Source organism: Pholcus phalangioides, unplaced genomic scaffold, assembly GCF_987345545.1.
Source record: "Pholcus phalangioides strain wild (caught in Gottingen) unplaced genomic scaffold, Ppha-v1.0 ptg000015l_1, whole genome shotgun sequence".
Lineage (NCBI taxonomy): Eukaryota > Metazoa > Arthropoda > Arachnida > Araneae > Pholcidae > Pholcus > Pholcus phalangioides.
Window position 1 is genome coordinate 4,879,411 of NW_028301608.1, and position 15,917 is coordinate 4,895,327.

Below are 15,917 nucleotides of genomic sequence, written 5' to 3' on the forward strand. Positions count from 1 at the left end.
CATATCTTGCTTCTCCCCCCCCCCCCCCTCCTCCACTTATTCCTATACATTGAAGGGATTTTAGAAATCGCGTAAAATTTTCTGATTTTTGGTTTTTTTCTGATTTCTGAGCTTATGTGAGCTAATTATTTATTGGAGAGTAAAACAAGATGCGAAATAGAGCAGAAATTCAAATGCAATTCGAAAAAATTCATCTTCATGTAGTATCAAATAAATGACTAAACTGAAGATAGCATATTGAAGCTTCACCAAAAAAATCATTTGGAAAGACGTAAAAGATTGCATGTGCCATATCTCAGACTAAAAATTACAGCTTTTCTTAGTCTAGTATAGATGGTGCAGTATTAAGAAAACTTGTCGGGAAGTGGGTAGTGTTACATTATTGGATGAAATAAAAGAAAATATGTGACTGATTTTTTCTCCCTTATGTTTCTCAAAATTTTAAATTATATTTAAAGTCATAAGTGCAGTTAATGAATCAAGAAAATATCAAATATACGTCAAATATCTCATTAACAGAGTTGAAATTATTTGTTAAAGATACCAGCACAGTAGGCTCTTAATAATTTGTGACGAAATTTCAAGGTTCGAAATATTATGAGGTGTTAAGACTTTCGGGAATTCCTTTTTTGAAATCTTATTTTTACCAAGAATGAGTTGTTTTTTTTTCATTTTATCTCATTCTTCCTATGAATGAATTTTAGTGTTAAGGTATCTTGATCACTACCCTGGGATTTTCTGTGGACCCCCAATTGAGAACTTTTCACAGGCCCTTCTATAATAAATTTATGAAGTTAAAAAATAACATTCATATCAAATCCTTAGGACTGGAACCCGTGCCTTCCTCCCTTTAAAAGAGGCCATTGATCTTAGTAGTTGTGTAAGGACCTTCCCCATATCTGGCCCCATAGGCTGAGATGTTTAACGAACCCCCTCTGCAGTTGATTTAAAGGTTTAAATAAAACCCACAAATAATGAGATTTGGGCCCACACACGGGATAGAGTCCTATCCTTATGTAGTGCTATGCTGATTCTGATGCATAGGGAACAAGATAAATGTTTCAAGTAATATATTATGTTGATATTATATTTTAAATTCTCGTTTCTTTGAATCATAAAATACAGCATATTCAAAGAATTTGACATAGGGTGGGGGGAGAATAAAACCGAAATCCAAGAGACGATCCTATCTTGCGGCCCGGTGGTTGAGAAACTCTGGTTAAAATTAAACACCTATCTCCCAATGAATACCCACAGAATGCCAACCGTAAAATAGTTTTGAAATTCGCGCTTAAAATGTAAAATAGTTTTCCCCCCATATATTTGCTGCCATCTATCAACGTTTCGGGGAAACGTTAATGTTTATATTCGTCACTATGCCACAATGTTTGCGACGTGTAAAAGTTTCCACTTTCTAACAACAGATGGCAGAATAGACTGCCGCTGCCTAACACAATTTGAACATTTGATTAACAATTTTTTTAATATAATTAACTTTTCTGTTTTTAAAAAAATTGAGATAAAATTAATTTTTATCGTAATGATTGTACATTCAAAGCGGATCAAGGACGATTAATTTTGATTTATTAAGCTCGTGATTGTGATAGCTATGACGTCATAACTCGATGGGCGGGAAGACCCGGCTGGTAAAAACGACGTGTGATTTCCTCAAAGTCAAACAGTAAACAACATCACCATGGCCCTCGTCCGAGGAATTTTGAGGTAATTTTAGGCCGGGATTACGCTATAAAAGTTTGAGAAAAGATCTTTTACAAAACTTCAAAAAACAATCAATGGGCTCGAATGCAACCGTACATTTATTGGTTGCTTTTTGAAGTTTTGTAAAAGATTTTTTCTGAAACTGTTATAGTGTAATCCCGGCTTCATTGGTTTGCTTTTCCATCGTAGTTTTTATTTAGGATTGCGGTATGTTTATATATGTTACTGTCGAAGAGTGCGGCCAATTCGAAAATTGCCCAAAGTCCGATTTTCAGAAATGATTCGGGCTTTGACCGGTAAATTCGCGAAGTAGCCATGAGAGCGAACCTTGTGAGGAAATATGGCGGGAGGAAGAAAGGTTTTTACGCCATCTTTTTGAGGTTTCATTCACTTGTTCCCCACAATCCTTTGTTATTTTCCCGTTTCCAAATGAAAGATATAAGTTTTTCTAATTTGCCATGTAAACAGGGTTGTAGCAATCGCATTTAGAAAATTTTAGGCGCCAATACCAATTTTCTAGTCGACCTGGCGCCTGCAATTTGTCTATCTCTGGTCTACTGTCGCTTCAGTTCCCCCCCCCCCCAAGAAAATACCATTTCCTCTCTGAGACAGAGAATCTGGGTGTCTGGAAGGGGCTCTCACTGATGTCTCTGTCTAAGGGGCATGCCGGTTGGACATACCCAGTTCTCCCCATCATGGCCCAACCCACATGGGGAAAGGGTTAATATCTTGGAAGGGACAGAGCTCTGGCCATGTCTGGTCTGACAGTTACTCTCTCGAAACTACTCTTGTCCGAGTGGTGCAGTGGCTAGATGCTCATCTTCCACTATGAAGGTTACCGCCAAGGTCCAGGGGTTCGAATCCGGGCAGGAAAATCCAAAAAAAAAGATTATCATTGATAGATGTCGCATTCATTTCCCGCCCAACTCTACTGGTCAGAAATTACTGTATAGCTATATATGACTGGAGTTGGTGTGTGTGATGAAGTAGTAGTAGTTACTCAATGAAATAAATTTCTGAGTGCTGCCCTGGGGAGTCTGATGAATACAAAATATTTATTAAATTATTTCTACAAAGTTTCAATGTACACAAACAAAAACTAAATGATTGGACAAAACTGGAGCGATTCTAGTGAAATTTCACAGAAAAGAAGTGTATTTGGATTAATTGCAAACGAAACTGAAAAAAAAAGGCTATCATCTATTTTTATCAAATAAGAATTTTGGGAAGGTCCTCATAGAGTTAGCGATAAACTAGATCCTGGTCTAATCAGTCCTAGCAGGCCCGTAGCCAGAAATTTTGTTCGAGTAATAGACCAATCAATGCATTTGGCCATTTTTTTTTTCCTTTGTCCTTTTTCTCGCATTTCGAGGGAGACCAGACCCCCCCCCCCTCCCCACGCTACAGCCTTGAACTCTAGTGTCCCAAAAAAATAACTGCGGTGTGATAAAAATGATCTAATTTTGTTGATTATTTTTTTTTTGCAATTCTTTTACAGCTACAGCCATTTGCGTAATGGTAGGAAAAAATTGCTATGTTTTTATACTTCTGTGTCATTCATTATTATTGTTGTGGTACAAGTTCTGGAATGAAGACATGCAAAGGAATCATTCTTAATAGCAATTCATAAGTACATTTGGCATTACAAACTCTATTCACTGTTATATCAGCCCCTTAACTGCCGTGGGCATATACATTATGCCTTAACTCTCTTTGTGGCTCAAAAGGGATGGCACTGGGGGGTGCATTGTGTGAGATTTTGTCGGCAGTTCAGAGGTTGATAAGGAGTTTAGTGCATTTAGTATTAACTTGTATGGTGTTTCTTTTCAAATGTTTAAATATTTTTCTTTCTCTTTTGAAGGACCTCTAGATATCCATTTGTGTCAAAGTGGTCAAGTATTGCAGGTCCTCTCAGGTGATTCATTTTAAAATCAAGTACTCATATATGCAGTAGAATCCTGTTGCAACAAACTCCAAAAGACTGGAGTAAATCACTTTCTAATAACGAAATTTCTTTATAAAGGAATTCTATATATATATTTTTTTTTTACATTGTTCCTACGTAAACTTAGCCAGAGGATTAGAAAGGTTTTGGTTGAAACGAGATTTTTGCTATAACAGTATTCTTTAAAACAGAAATAGATTATATTTGTTTTTTATGTCCAAGTCATATCAGCAGGCAGATAGGCCTATCAGTAACTGTGTAAAAGTTTTTGTGTCATTTAAAAACACATTTGAGTTTAATAGTTTTTCCATTAATTTGTGGGAGCCATCCTGAATCATGCCGCAATATATAGAGGGGAATCATGAAGCGCGATCGAAACGTGGATTGGCTGATCACATACTGTTAAGCTAGGTTCTTTATCTCAGGTGACTTCAAACTAACACTGTAACTAGTATTTTTTTAGGAGAGGGTTGGTGAGGGCAAACATTATTTTGCCGTCTCCTTCACACTAAATGCCTATGATTTTACAATGTGTTTTTGTTTCTCCTAAAATTTACTGCCTAGGTCAATCATCCCTTTTTCTAGTTCCGGCCCTGCTCTGGAGTTCCTCACCACCCCCTTTCTCATTTAATTGAGGTTCTTTTATATTTCATCTTCACTTTTGTTTTTACTGCTTGACAAAGCCCTAGCTCGAAATTCTATCAGTTTTTAGAATCAGTGTGTCATTGTTACAAATCTTATATATAATATTCCTTACTCGCATACCACATATGCTAATGTTGTAAAGTGCTGCAAAATTGTTGCACTTAGCCATGAAATACAAAGGACCTACCATAGAACCTCTCATTTCTTGCGAGTGCTGTATAAATATTCAAACAAATTTTGTTATTTTATTGTTGTTCATTAGCACATTTTAAAATTACATGAAACATATACAATTACAGTTTTAATAAATTAATCATTCTTATTTTCCTTTTTGCAAATTGAAAATTTAATACTCTTTTTTGCCGCACAGCTGCAAGCATATCTCAACGGACATTCAGCAAAAGCCTGGTGAGAGCTTTGAGGAAAAGAATGCCAGGTTGAACCGGCCACTTTCACCTCACATGACTATATACAAGTATGTTTCATTTTTAAAATTAAAATTTATCTCAATTTCTGTAGTTTTCTGGGTGGGTTTAAATCTTTCAACAAAAGACTTGTTGCAGGCTATAAGCCGTGGGTGTTACTTTTGTTTGTTTCTTATAACTTTCTCAGTTTTGTCTTCATTTCCGTAGTGAAATTTCTGTGCTTTTTGAGTATTTTTACATAACTACATGGGACTCTCGTTCTGAATTGATTTTTCTCTTCCTCCTGCATATTTAAATACAAGAAAAATAAAGTAAGGAAAACTCTCTTTTTGGAATAGCATATTTTATTCTTGTGATCCCAGCACATGAATCCGTGCTCAAAATCCTGGAAAATTCTCAAAAGTTCTCCCAACTTCCAGAATCAATAACTTGCCTACTACATGGAAAAGGCTTAAACATACTTAAAATAATTTGAAATTTCATTAATGAATTGAAACACATTGTTTATCATAACACCTGCATTGCCATAAGTGTAGCAGCCTTCCTCACATAAACATTTTAAAATAATACACATAAATGAATGGTGTAAACAATATTTCAGACAGATTTGTGTTTATACCAGTCTGTCAGAACTAATTGAATCCGTGAGAAGAGCAGTACTAGTCTGAAATTCTCGATTTCAGATAATCAATGATTTAGGTTTTCTTTTCTGTACTTGTTCTCCCACTAATTCAAATTTTTAAACATGGCTGGAACCAATGAGGCTGGTATAGTATTGCTCTTACACTCCATGTTTGGATCTGCATTTATTTCACTATTCATAAAAAGTGGGGGGGGGGGGGGTTGGACTTGTACTGTACCAGAACCGCATTCATTATCCCAATTGATATTTTCCATAAGTTTCTATGAAAAATTGTTTAATTTGTTACAGAAACTGCCCAAACTTCGAAGATCAGTTTAATAAAACACTAAGAAAGCACTGTAAGAAACACAAATACTGACCATAGGCTGAGATAAACAACTTGACAATTGCATAAAAAAGAATTTGATGGAAGGTGAAAAACTGAACATGGTTTTATTTTATGCTATGCAGTCAATTTCCTGAACCACTGTTAAAAACAAAGTGTTAGAGGTTGTGTGCTATACAATGTGGTCAGCCCCTTTTTCTCTCATACACGTACAAATCGGAAAGATAAGCTCTTAGAATGTCCAAACTGTTCAGGTATTTTTGTTTGATAGTAAGAGTTTATAAAATTCCACTGAAATTATTCATGTTTGAGGCTTTTTTAAAAGCAATTTCTCTTAGCTTAATAATTCATTTCACATGAAATGGCTCAAAATCTTTCTGAAAAATAGGTGTGTCTGGAAAGCAATTTCGAAGTGGAAGTAAATTAATCTTGCTCAAGTAACAGTTATTCATTGGATTCATTTTGATTAGCATTCTAGCTCATTTTAGATCACATTTAGCTCATGACACAGCTTTTTTATGTTAGCGCATGTATACATATCAACTAAAATGTTTGTTAGCTGAATCTGTCTTCATTTGCAGAGGCAGAAAACATTTTCAAAAATCTTCGTTAGCTGAGGTATCACTGTATAATAATACTCATTGGACCATTGAAGTGTACCAATATGAAAGAGCTATCGTTATAGATGGAATATGTTAACATTATGAAAATTGCATCAAGAATAGAGAGTAATATCATTATATGAATGATTATCTGATGCAAAGTATCGTTATACAGAATTTGCACTGTACATGTAGGAATTTAAAATATTTGTGTTGTGTGAATTCAACCACCACATAGACAATTTGATCATCCTTTACTGTGTAGATATGGCATAAAGTTATTTTAGCAATGTCATTTCTGATTTATCGCAATGTTCTTAATACTGATTTGATGCTATTGGAAGAAGCACTCAAAAGCACTTACTGTATTATTTCTGTAATTTTAAATGTATTTAAATCTTTTCTGAAAGTTGCTGTGAAAAATTAAACTGCTCTTTATTGTTAGGTTTCCATTAACTGCAGTTATGTCAATCACACATCGTGCAACTGGACTTGTAATGTCTGGAGGTTCGTAGAAATTTTGTTATTTTTGTGTGGAGATTGTTATATCAATAGTTTTGCTTGATTTTACTAAAATGTAAAACTGTTTATTTTATAAAACTGAAGCATGATAAGTTGAAGTATGCCTCCATGAAAAATACAAAATTTATGTACTTAAAATTATTCTTTGAAGATGTTTCTAAGAAAATAAAAAATTTTAATCCAATTCACATCTTCTAAGTTATGTTATGAGTAGACATATTTTTTTACAGTCATTTAAAATTTATGAGAAAACCACATCCAGTGCTTACTCAAACAAAACAAAGTAGAGAACAAAAATCAGTAGCAAAATTCTAAATCTGGGGTCGTAGAAAATTCACCAAAATACATCAATTTGATTACTCAAAGCAGTGCAAGAATTCAAAGTGTAAGTCATGCTGCGGGTGCAGCCAAGTTAAAAGATTGGGACAGTTCAATAAACTCTATACATAACAAACAACTTCATAAAAATAATTTCTGTACAAAAAAACCAAACAAAAAAATTCAGTGGTCGCTCTATAGTCTGGTTAGTCCAGTAATCCAGCATTTTTAGGCAGGTTTTTTAGCCCCTTAGAAGAAGAAAACAGATCACTGCATATCTTTTAAATGAGTTTTTCAAGGACTTCCAGTAATCTATTGATTTTAGTAATCTGGTACACTCTGGTCTGATATATGCTAGATTAGTGAGTCTACGGTACTCATATTTTCCTTAATTTACTCCACATTAAATAATTGCTGAAAAACAACTGCTACAATAAGTATTTTCCAAAAAATTTGTTACGAGAATTTAAAACTTCAAAAATCATGTTCATGTAACTAAAACTTGTGTGTAAATAAGTACCAAAGTATTACATGATAACACAAAATCATATATATATATGTTTTACCGGCAAAGTATGAAATCCGGCATTCTATTCAATGCCTGGTCGTTTCAGGCAAAGTATGAAATTCCTTCTACAAAACATACATTGACAAAATTTTCATTAGATAAGCCACATGAAGCCGAATGTGTCAAATAAAATAATAGATTAAATTATAAATTTTAATACACACACACACACACACACACACATTTTGGTGGATAAGCCACAGGAGATGGGTCAGTTGCACTGAAAAGTAGACGTGGTTATCAAATTGCACTGCTTCACTCTTGTTATCTATGTCCGAATTGCATTGGATATCCCCTTTCCACTTTCCTGCTCATACGAATTGTTGATAGATAAGTTTTCAAAGCTGTCTTCCCTAGCTTTGGAAAGGATTCCTACTAAGCACACGGAAATAGTTCTAAATAAAAGTTTTGAATAGAGAGAAATGATGTCACTCTCCGCTGTTCATACGAAGTACGAAAGCCTGGATATAGCCAAGCTTTGATTAAGATGTAGTTTGGAAAGAAAATTCATATTCTTCTGTAGGGAATCGAACCACCAATTTTTCACTGTTCGGGCGAGTTTTCTAACCATTGAACTACATAGGACAGAAATTTTCCTTCCTTAGAGCATATGTATGAATACTGAACGGGACTGCGCATGGACAGCCTCCTAGTTCAGTTAATAGCTCTTACAACGTTAGCCACCAGATGGCGACATATAGAGAGAAACAATGTTACTCTCCGCTGTTCATACAAAGTACGAAAGGCTGGATAACCTGGTTCGATTCCTCACAGAAGAATATCAATTTTCTTTCCGAACTACATCTCAATCTCAGCTTGGTTATCCAGGTTTTCGTACTTCATATTTCCGATGGGGACAAAGGACGTGATGATCCCCAAAATATCTTGGCCGTTATAATGGACATAACAGAGCATGGATTCTACCATTTGGAACATCTCAAGGAGTTCTGAAAAATGTGTATGCTAGATCTCAATTTACGATCTGCCCAAAACATTATTAAAAATTGAAGATGTACCTACAGGTGTAATACCGCTCCGCTCCCATACTGCAGTCAAAGAGAAGTGGTCAGGAATATATACCATGCATGTGTAAAGAAAAATGTCTAAGCCAGAAATTTTTGTGGTTTGAAAAAGAAAAAATTGACGCAACTCAAAATGCCACAGCAGCCTTGGTGCAACAAGTGAAAAGTAAATCAGCATATAATTTTTGTTATATGTCAATTTTCTTTTTAATAGCGCTCATTGTAAACTTTCTCAAATGCTTAAATTGCAATTTGAATTATTTTTACGCTTCTATAGATTAGATTTATATTTTTTCTAATAAATAAAGTTATGAAATACTATTTTATTTTCTTATTTAACTGTGCCCATAAAGTAAAAAAAAATTTATTGGAGTTGAAATGGCTGCACTCATTGATTGAAATTCGATCAATGAGTTATTTTTGATGCATTGATGTGAAAACATGTTTACCCCTTTATATGACAATATTTCTGAAGTAAATTTCCTGTTTAATTTACATACGTCTTGCTATAATAGAGGGATAAATAAAAAAAAAATTTCTCTGCTTAGAGGGAACCGTGTTCATACAACTATAAGAGTAAACAGCGAAACCCCTGAATACAAAATGGATTTTAAGATAGTTATGTTATTGTAAATGTGATAAATCCTGTGATTATAATTACTCACCCGACCATTTGACAAGTTTGACAAATTTTGAATTTATCACATTTTCCGATGATTATGTACAATTCCCAACTCATATTGGTAAATATGATAAATCATCAATGAATCACTTGCGTTTACCGGATAGTTTGCACGAACTCCAGTCTAGGATTGATGGATTTGATCGATGATGTTGATTATATATAAAAATGTTAATAAATGTGAAGAAAGCTAACATCACAAGGCTGATAATTTATATGTGCAATAATAAGTGCTATTAATATACACATACTTATGGCATTTATTTCTATTTAACTTAATATTTAGGGCATATTATGTTTCGTGCACCCATCACGTACATCCGATACTAATTAGTGATTGAATTTAAGAGATATTTCCTATTGATTTCTTCCTTTTTTTATCATAACTATATTTATCAACTTCATTTGAGATTTATGCATAATCAGTTGGACTGGTCTGATTAACCAGGTTGGTTAATTGATCAGTTGTTAATCAGTTAAAAATTTTAGTTAATGAACTCGATCAAAATTTTATTAGAATTTTTGTTAAAAGTTTATAATTTAGTTTGATAAATTTGACTAACCTATTAGATGTCATTATGTTTTTATATGTAACATTTATTAGTGATCATGTTTAAAAATATTTGAATCAATACTATTTGATCTAATTTTTCAACATGGGGAAATAGAAACCGATTCAGCGAGAACTGGGAATGATTTCAGTTCCAAATCAAGTGTCGTGGAAGTTTTTGGAAGACAGACCAAAATTTATTGTCTCCACTGTAAACAGTGCTTTTCTTTTCCAGGAAACATCAATGATCCTACCCTACTTAAGCACATCACGCTTGAAATGAGGAAGGTAGGGTTGTGTCTTCAGTTTTGTAGATGGTAGAATGCTTGCCCGGTATGCAAGAGGGGCATGGGTTCGAGTCCCAGTGGAAAACAGATGATTTTTCTTACCAAATTCATCTCATTATAATATATAGAAAATATCAGTTTCCTTGATATCTTGGGCTGAGAAAAGGTCATTTATCTCTATCAGCTACCCTTCCCCACCAGTACTATTTGATAGAAATTTCATGGGAAAAAACTAACTGTATGAAAATCGAAATTAGTTTCTAAGTCAGTGACTGACCGATAAACTTGACCTGTTTCGAAGTCATAACTGATTAAAAATGAACAAGATAAAAGTAAAGAAATTCCAGGACATGACAAATGTGTTCATCATATTAATTAGGCTGACCAAAATTTCTTAATCTGTTTCTGTAGTAGACCTATTTGTGTCTATTCATGAAGAAGATAGGTGCATGGAATGAATAGAATATATTATTATAACATTAATTAATGTTACACAGTTACTGATATTATGTTATGTTTGCTATGAATTATTAGCATTTGGAAATATTCAGTTAAAATTCGATAAATCAGTCCATTAATCTATTAGTTTTTTTAAATTTTTTAATCAGTTAAAAGTTTTAATCGATTCCCAGCCCTAATAATCACTATTGAAAGTGTTAAATGTAACACAATTTATCAAACTTATCAAGATGGTGAATATGCACAACAACCGACAACTATGGCTAATCATTGATTTATAAAATGCAAAGTAACAATAACATTTTACATTTCAATGTTTATAATAACGCTGGAGTTCCAAAGAGCTGCAGTTTATCAGGCGAAAACTGTATGAAATTTTAATTTGATGAAAAGCTAATATTTTATATTGCCCTTCAACAGATCCCTTCTCTCAATAGCCAGAGTTTGCGGGAAAAATCTAAGAAAATTGTGTGAAAGTTTAATTTGACAAAAATCTAATATTTAAATTTATAACTTAACAATAATCTATTTTATTTGGTGCATTTGGCTTCGCTTATTTGAATGCCTAGGCAAAATATAGAATAAAACCAGTATTTCATACTTTGCTGGTAACATATATATAATAAGAAACCAGAAAGCAATGTCATTAAAATATAAAACACTCCTCTCTCAGTTTGTTTCTAACCTGTTTACTAGATCACAAACCTCATGTGAACTTCAATTAGAATTGTTACACTCCCTTTAAATAATGCCTTTGAAGATAGCCAGGGCACATCATCATATGGTAATATAGCTCATTACCCTTATGAACATGGCTTTGAATAATATGCAAAATCAGTAATTGGAATCGTGAAAAAATTTCCAATTAGCACCCTTAAGATTGCCTTTTCACCTTGGTGGCAAACCATATTGGATTTAGACATGCACATTGTGTAGTAAAATAGTTGATATAGCATTTTGATGGTCTGATGTACACTTGGAAAAATATTATTTGAGGCTAATTTCATATTTTTCCTCTTTCTAGGTTTATATGGCTTATCAATCGGGATGTTGATGTTACCGTCTTCCTTCCCACATTACATGGAGTACCTGCATTCCCTGTCTGCCATGTCTCCCCTAATCTATAGCCTAAAGTTCTCACTTGCATGGGTCTTCTTCTATCACACAACCAACGGAGTTAGGCATTTGGTAAATGCTTTTTTTTTTTTTTCCATCTGACTTTACTTCCAAAGTTGTACTCTCTATAAGAATCCGCCATATTCAGTAGATTTTAAGTTGAATTTACTGTAGCAGTTGAAATATATTTTACCTGCCATAATAAAACAACACTTTCATAATTTGTTGGGAAATCAAAATGCCAGAAAAACATATAAAGCTTATTTTTTCAACATCACTGTTGCAACATCATCCATGCACATTTTTCCTTTATCTTGTGGTCATGAAAATAATTTGAGCATATGCAACATATCAGTACACTTCCTTTTTCCATCCAAGGTATGCACACAACAAAATGAAATGATCGAAATTGATTTTTTACCACAAGGCTAGTGTTTCTACTAGTTTATACTAGTTTCCTTGTATAACACAGTGCTCAATTTAAGATAGCATTAATTTTAACACTATCAGAAGTCTAATCAGATGACCAAATCCAAGGAAGTTCATCACAAGTATTAAAGTAGATCTTGCCAAAGTTTAGGAATTCCACATCACACCAGGATGTTTTCTATCCACTTGACCTTCAAGCACAGTAGACAATTTTTTAATGGAAGTTCTTGAATACCATCACTACCTTTCTGGTTATACACCAGCTGACGTGACACTACTTCAAAACGTTATGATGAGCCATCCAAACAGATGGTTCTTTTAGCATGATTGACCAAGTTAACCCTAGAATACGAACTCTACATTACATCTCAGAAACATAATCATAATATAGGTAATATACAGTTTCTATTTTAGCTAGTACTCTAAAATTAAACATAAGAATTGTTGAAGAACCATCTGCTTCACCCAGGCATGAGAATGCTGCTATTCAAAGAGAATCCTAGCTATTAGACTAACTTAGTTAATGTAGAGAGATAATCAAAAATGTCATTGAGTACATTCACCACCAACCATCATTGAATAAGATGTGAATCAAGATCAGGTCACTGCAACAAGCTCAAATCAGAGATTTAGACTTACAGGATGTCAAAAAATAACTGTAAACAACATTTTTTCCAGATAATCTTTTTAATAATTCCGATTACAACAAGTCAATAATTCGTAACATAAAAATTTACATTTGTTAACAACCATATTAACTTTAATTTAAATTATCTTTATGCACTTTGAAGTTTTGATTTTGTGTTGCACGTAATTAATGAAAAATTTCTATAGATATTATGTTCCTATTTGATAAGAATTTAGCAATTTAACAACTCAACTTTGGATTGTTCATTCATTAATGGTAATGATTATTACAATTTCAGTGTTGTGAAAATTTCATTTGTTGAATCTTGCCATACATGCCATGCTACAAAATCTTTGCAACTTAATTTACATAAAACATGGTGAACAATAGGCCAGGTGGAGAAGATTCTTATCTACTGTACCAAAGGATGTTCAGAAGTTACACGTTTGATACCCAATTCTCATCCTTGTCAAAAGCTTTCTTGACATGGAGGTACAAGAGAGAAGTCAATTAGATGGCTGCAGAACACATCGCCACTGCAAAAAGTCCCTCACTGAAACTTTTAATTAAAGTTTAAATTAACTAACCTCTCAGTTCGACTAATATCCTTTTTAAAAATTGAACACTGTCATTGAGAATCTGCAGTAAACTTTAAGTCTCTGTCTAGTTAGCTCTCTTGTGAAGAAAATTGCCATTGTGCTATAAAAATGATCAAATAATGAAAATTTTATTCTTAATCATTTTTTTTTTATCTGACTCTAACAAAATTATTTTACATGAAATTCTCATAACTTAGTTCTGACACCATTGATGTTGCTAACACACACAAAAAAGCTGGACTTGCCTCAAACTATTTTTTTCCCATAATTATATCTTCCAATAACATTACTTCTGAAACAGTAGATGACTTTTTATGCTGCCAGATTGTTGAGGGTTAGAAATCTTGTTTATGAGTTAAATGATCTACCTGATTATTTTCATGCAAACCAAAACCAAAATTATGTTTGTTATGCTTTCCTGTACTTATGTCATGTCTTGTTTGTTTACAGGTTTGGGATCTTGGATACGGGTATGATCTGCAGAAACTTCCTAGTGTTGGTTTTGGTGTACTTGGAACTTCACTTTTGTTAGCTGCTATCACTGCATCTATGTAATTAGTACTTTTTTGTGATATTTAATAACAGATTTGATAGTCACTCCGGTATTGTCATGCTCTAAGCAGCTTTTGTACGTCAAGAATAAACGTGGTGATGGATGGAATTGTTTGGCTTCGGTAACTAATTTAGTATGTAGGGAAATAAGAACAAAATTGCAACATTTTTCAACTCTTCTATTTTTTTTTTCTTCTTCTTACTCCTCTCAGTGAAATGTTTTTTTTTCCCCCTATGCAAAAATTCATAAAAAGCAGGAACATGGTTTTGGAGGGAAAATAAGGGAAAAAAGATAATTCTAGTTGGATTATTTTTTTTATATGCTTGCAAATATGGAATTACTCGTGTTACTCGTGCAAACAGGTTTTGGCAATTAAATAGCAATAGCAGATGTATATGGAGATTGGGAGACGTCTATGAATGAATATTCATCATTGGAGTAGGTTGCAATTTATAAAGGAATAAGTATTTATCGTTTGCTTTTCATTTTAAAACAACCTTCGTTTTTTTTTCCAAAGAGATTTTAATACTTCCTGCATTCAGGACTGCTTGTATAACTTTTTGGGTAAAACTGTTGTATTGCAGCCATAGATGCTCAAACGCCTCCAGTATTTTGTGGCATGGATCACAGAGATGCTGCTGGACTCTAATTTTCCTGGTTATTGCAAGAATCTGGGTCCTTCTTGAGTCAAAGTTGGAAAAAATTAAAGTATTTCCCATCATTCACTGGTGTATCCATGTGAATCAAATAATTCATTTGTAAAAACTGAATCATTGTCTCTTAGTAAAGAAATCTTTCAAAGAAACCCACTAAATGCTGAGAATTTAACATATAGAATTTAACACATGCAATAAATCTGAAACAAATATAATTAAATTGGGCGCACATTTGTATATTTATTAATGAAAAACAATTATAAATTAATTCTCTTCCTATTGATTTTTATTGATTTTTCATTTCAGAAAAAAAAACCTTTAAATAATATCTTTTGATTAAATATAAAGCAAATGAAACTCTGATGCTTATTTTCCAATTCCCTTCATATAAATCCCTGTGAAGGGATTTCCTGGTGGAATGATTTTCTTTTCTCTCCCTGATGGTTCACAACTCTGGTCTTCTGCCATTTAATGGCCACATATTATCACACCTGGTGGCTATCTCAGATCTATGTGGGTAAAACTTAACGGTGTGCTTGTGTGTCTGTCCAGCGTTTGCTGTGGTTTTTTGTTTGGTAGGTACTACCATCTACCCTCCAAATTTCCAATGTGTGGATTTGAAATTTAATGTATACATATTTGTGTTATAGGTCTATATGATCATCGTGGCAACAGAGATTTTCTCCAAAGGGAACAGCCAACTCAAAGTTGGAAAACCTTGGAAAATTGTATTTAGCCAATTATCACTGTGCAATCGCAGGTTCCAAACCCAGGTTTCTGCCAAAGGCAAAATCCTAGGAGGGCAAGCAGGCTTGGCTTCTCTTCTCCTTCCAAGAAGATCAAAAATTAAAAATATGTTTCAATATTTTTGTTGAAAATCAAAATAGTGAAAAAGTACATTCTCATACTATCTGTTAATTTAAAATTCTTTTTGAATGTTAGTGACCCAAAATTTCTGTGGAAGAAATCATTGTGCCCCCCCCCCCCAAAGGCTGATTTTGCATACACACCCCTGATTTTCGTGGTGTGAAACAGTGGCAACCGCATAGCGGCCAGATGATAAAACTGTGGATATTCAAGGTAGAGTTTTCACAGATTTTCTTTCTTCCCCCCCCCCTCCATGACCGATAGCCCCAAAAGTACTGTAATTTCCCAGTTCATAACTCATAGCGAAAAAACTCTTCCAAATAGGAAAATTGGGTATACAACCACTTGCATTCACAC

The 15,917-nt window shown here is 33.7% G+C and overlaps 1 protein-coding gene across 1 annotated transcript; it reads left to right on the forward strand.

Moving 5' to 3' along the window:
* The first annotated feature begins 1,619 nt into the window (after positions 1–1,619).
* Positions 1,620–14,145, forward strand: LOC149075299 (succinate dehydrogenase cytochrome b560 subunit, mitochondrial-like). The gene is made up of 6 exons (XM_089242646.1): positions 1,620–1,722; positions 3,581–3,634; positions 4,680–4,784; positions 6,750–6,811; positions 11,737–11,900; positions 13,935–14,145. The coding sequence occupies exons 1-6, from the start codon at positions 1,697–1,699 to the stop codon at positions 14,037–14,039; spliced, it is 516 nt and encodes a 171-aa protein (XP_089098772.1). The 5' UTR covers positions 1,620–1,696; the 3' UTR covers positions 14,040–14,145.
* Positions 14,146–15,917: the final 1,772 nt, after the last annotated feature.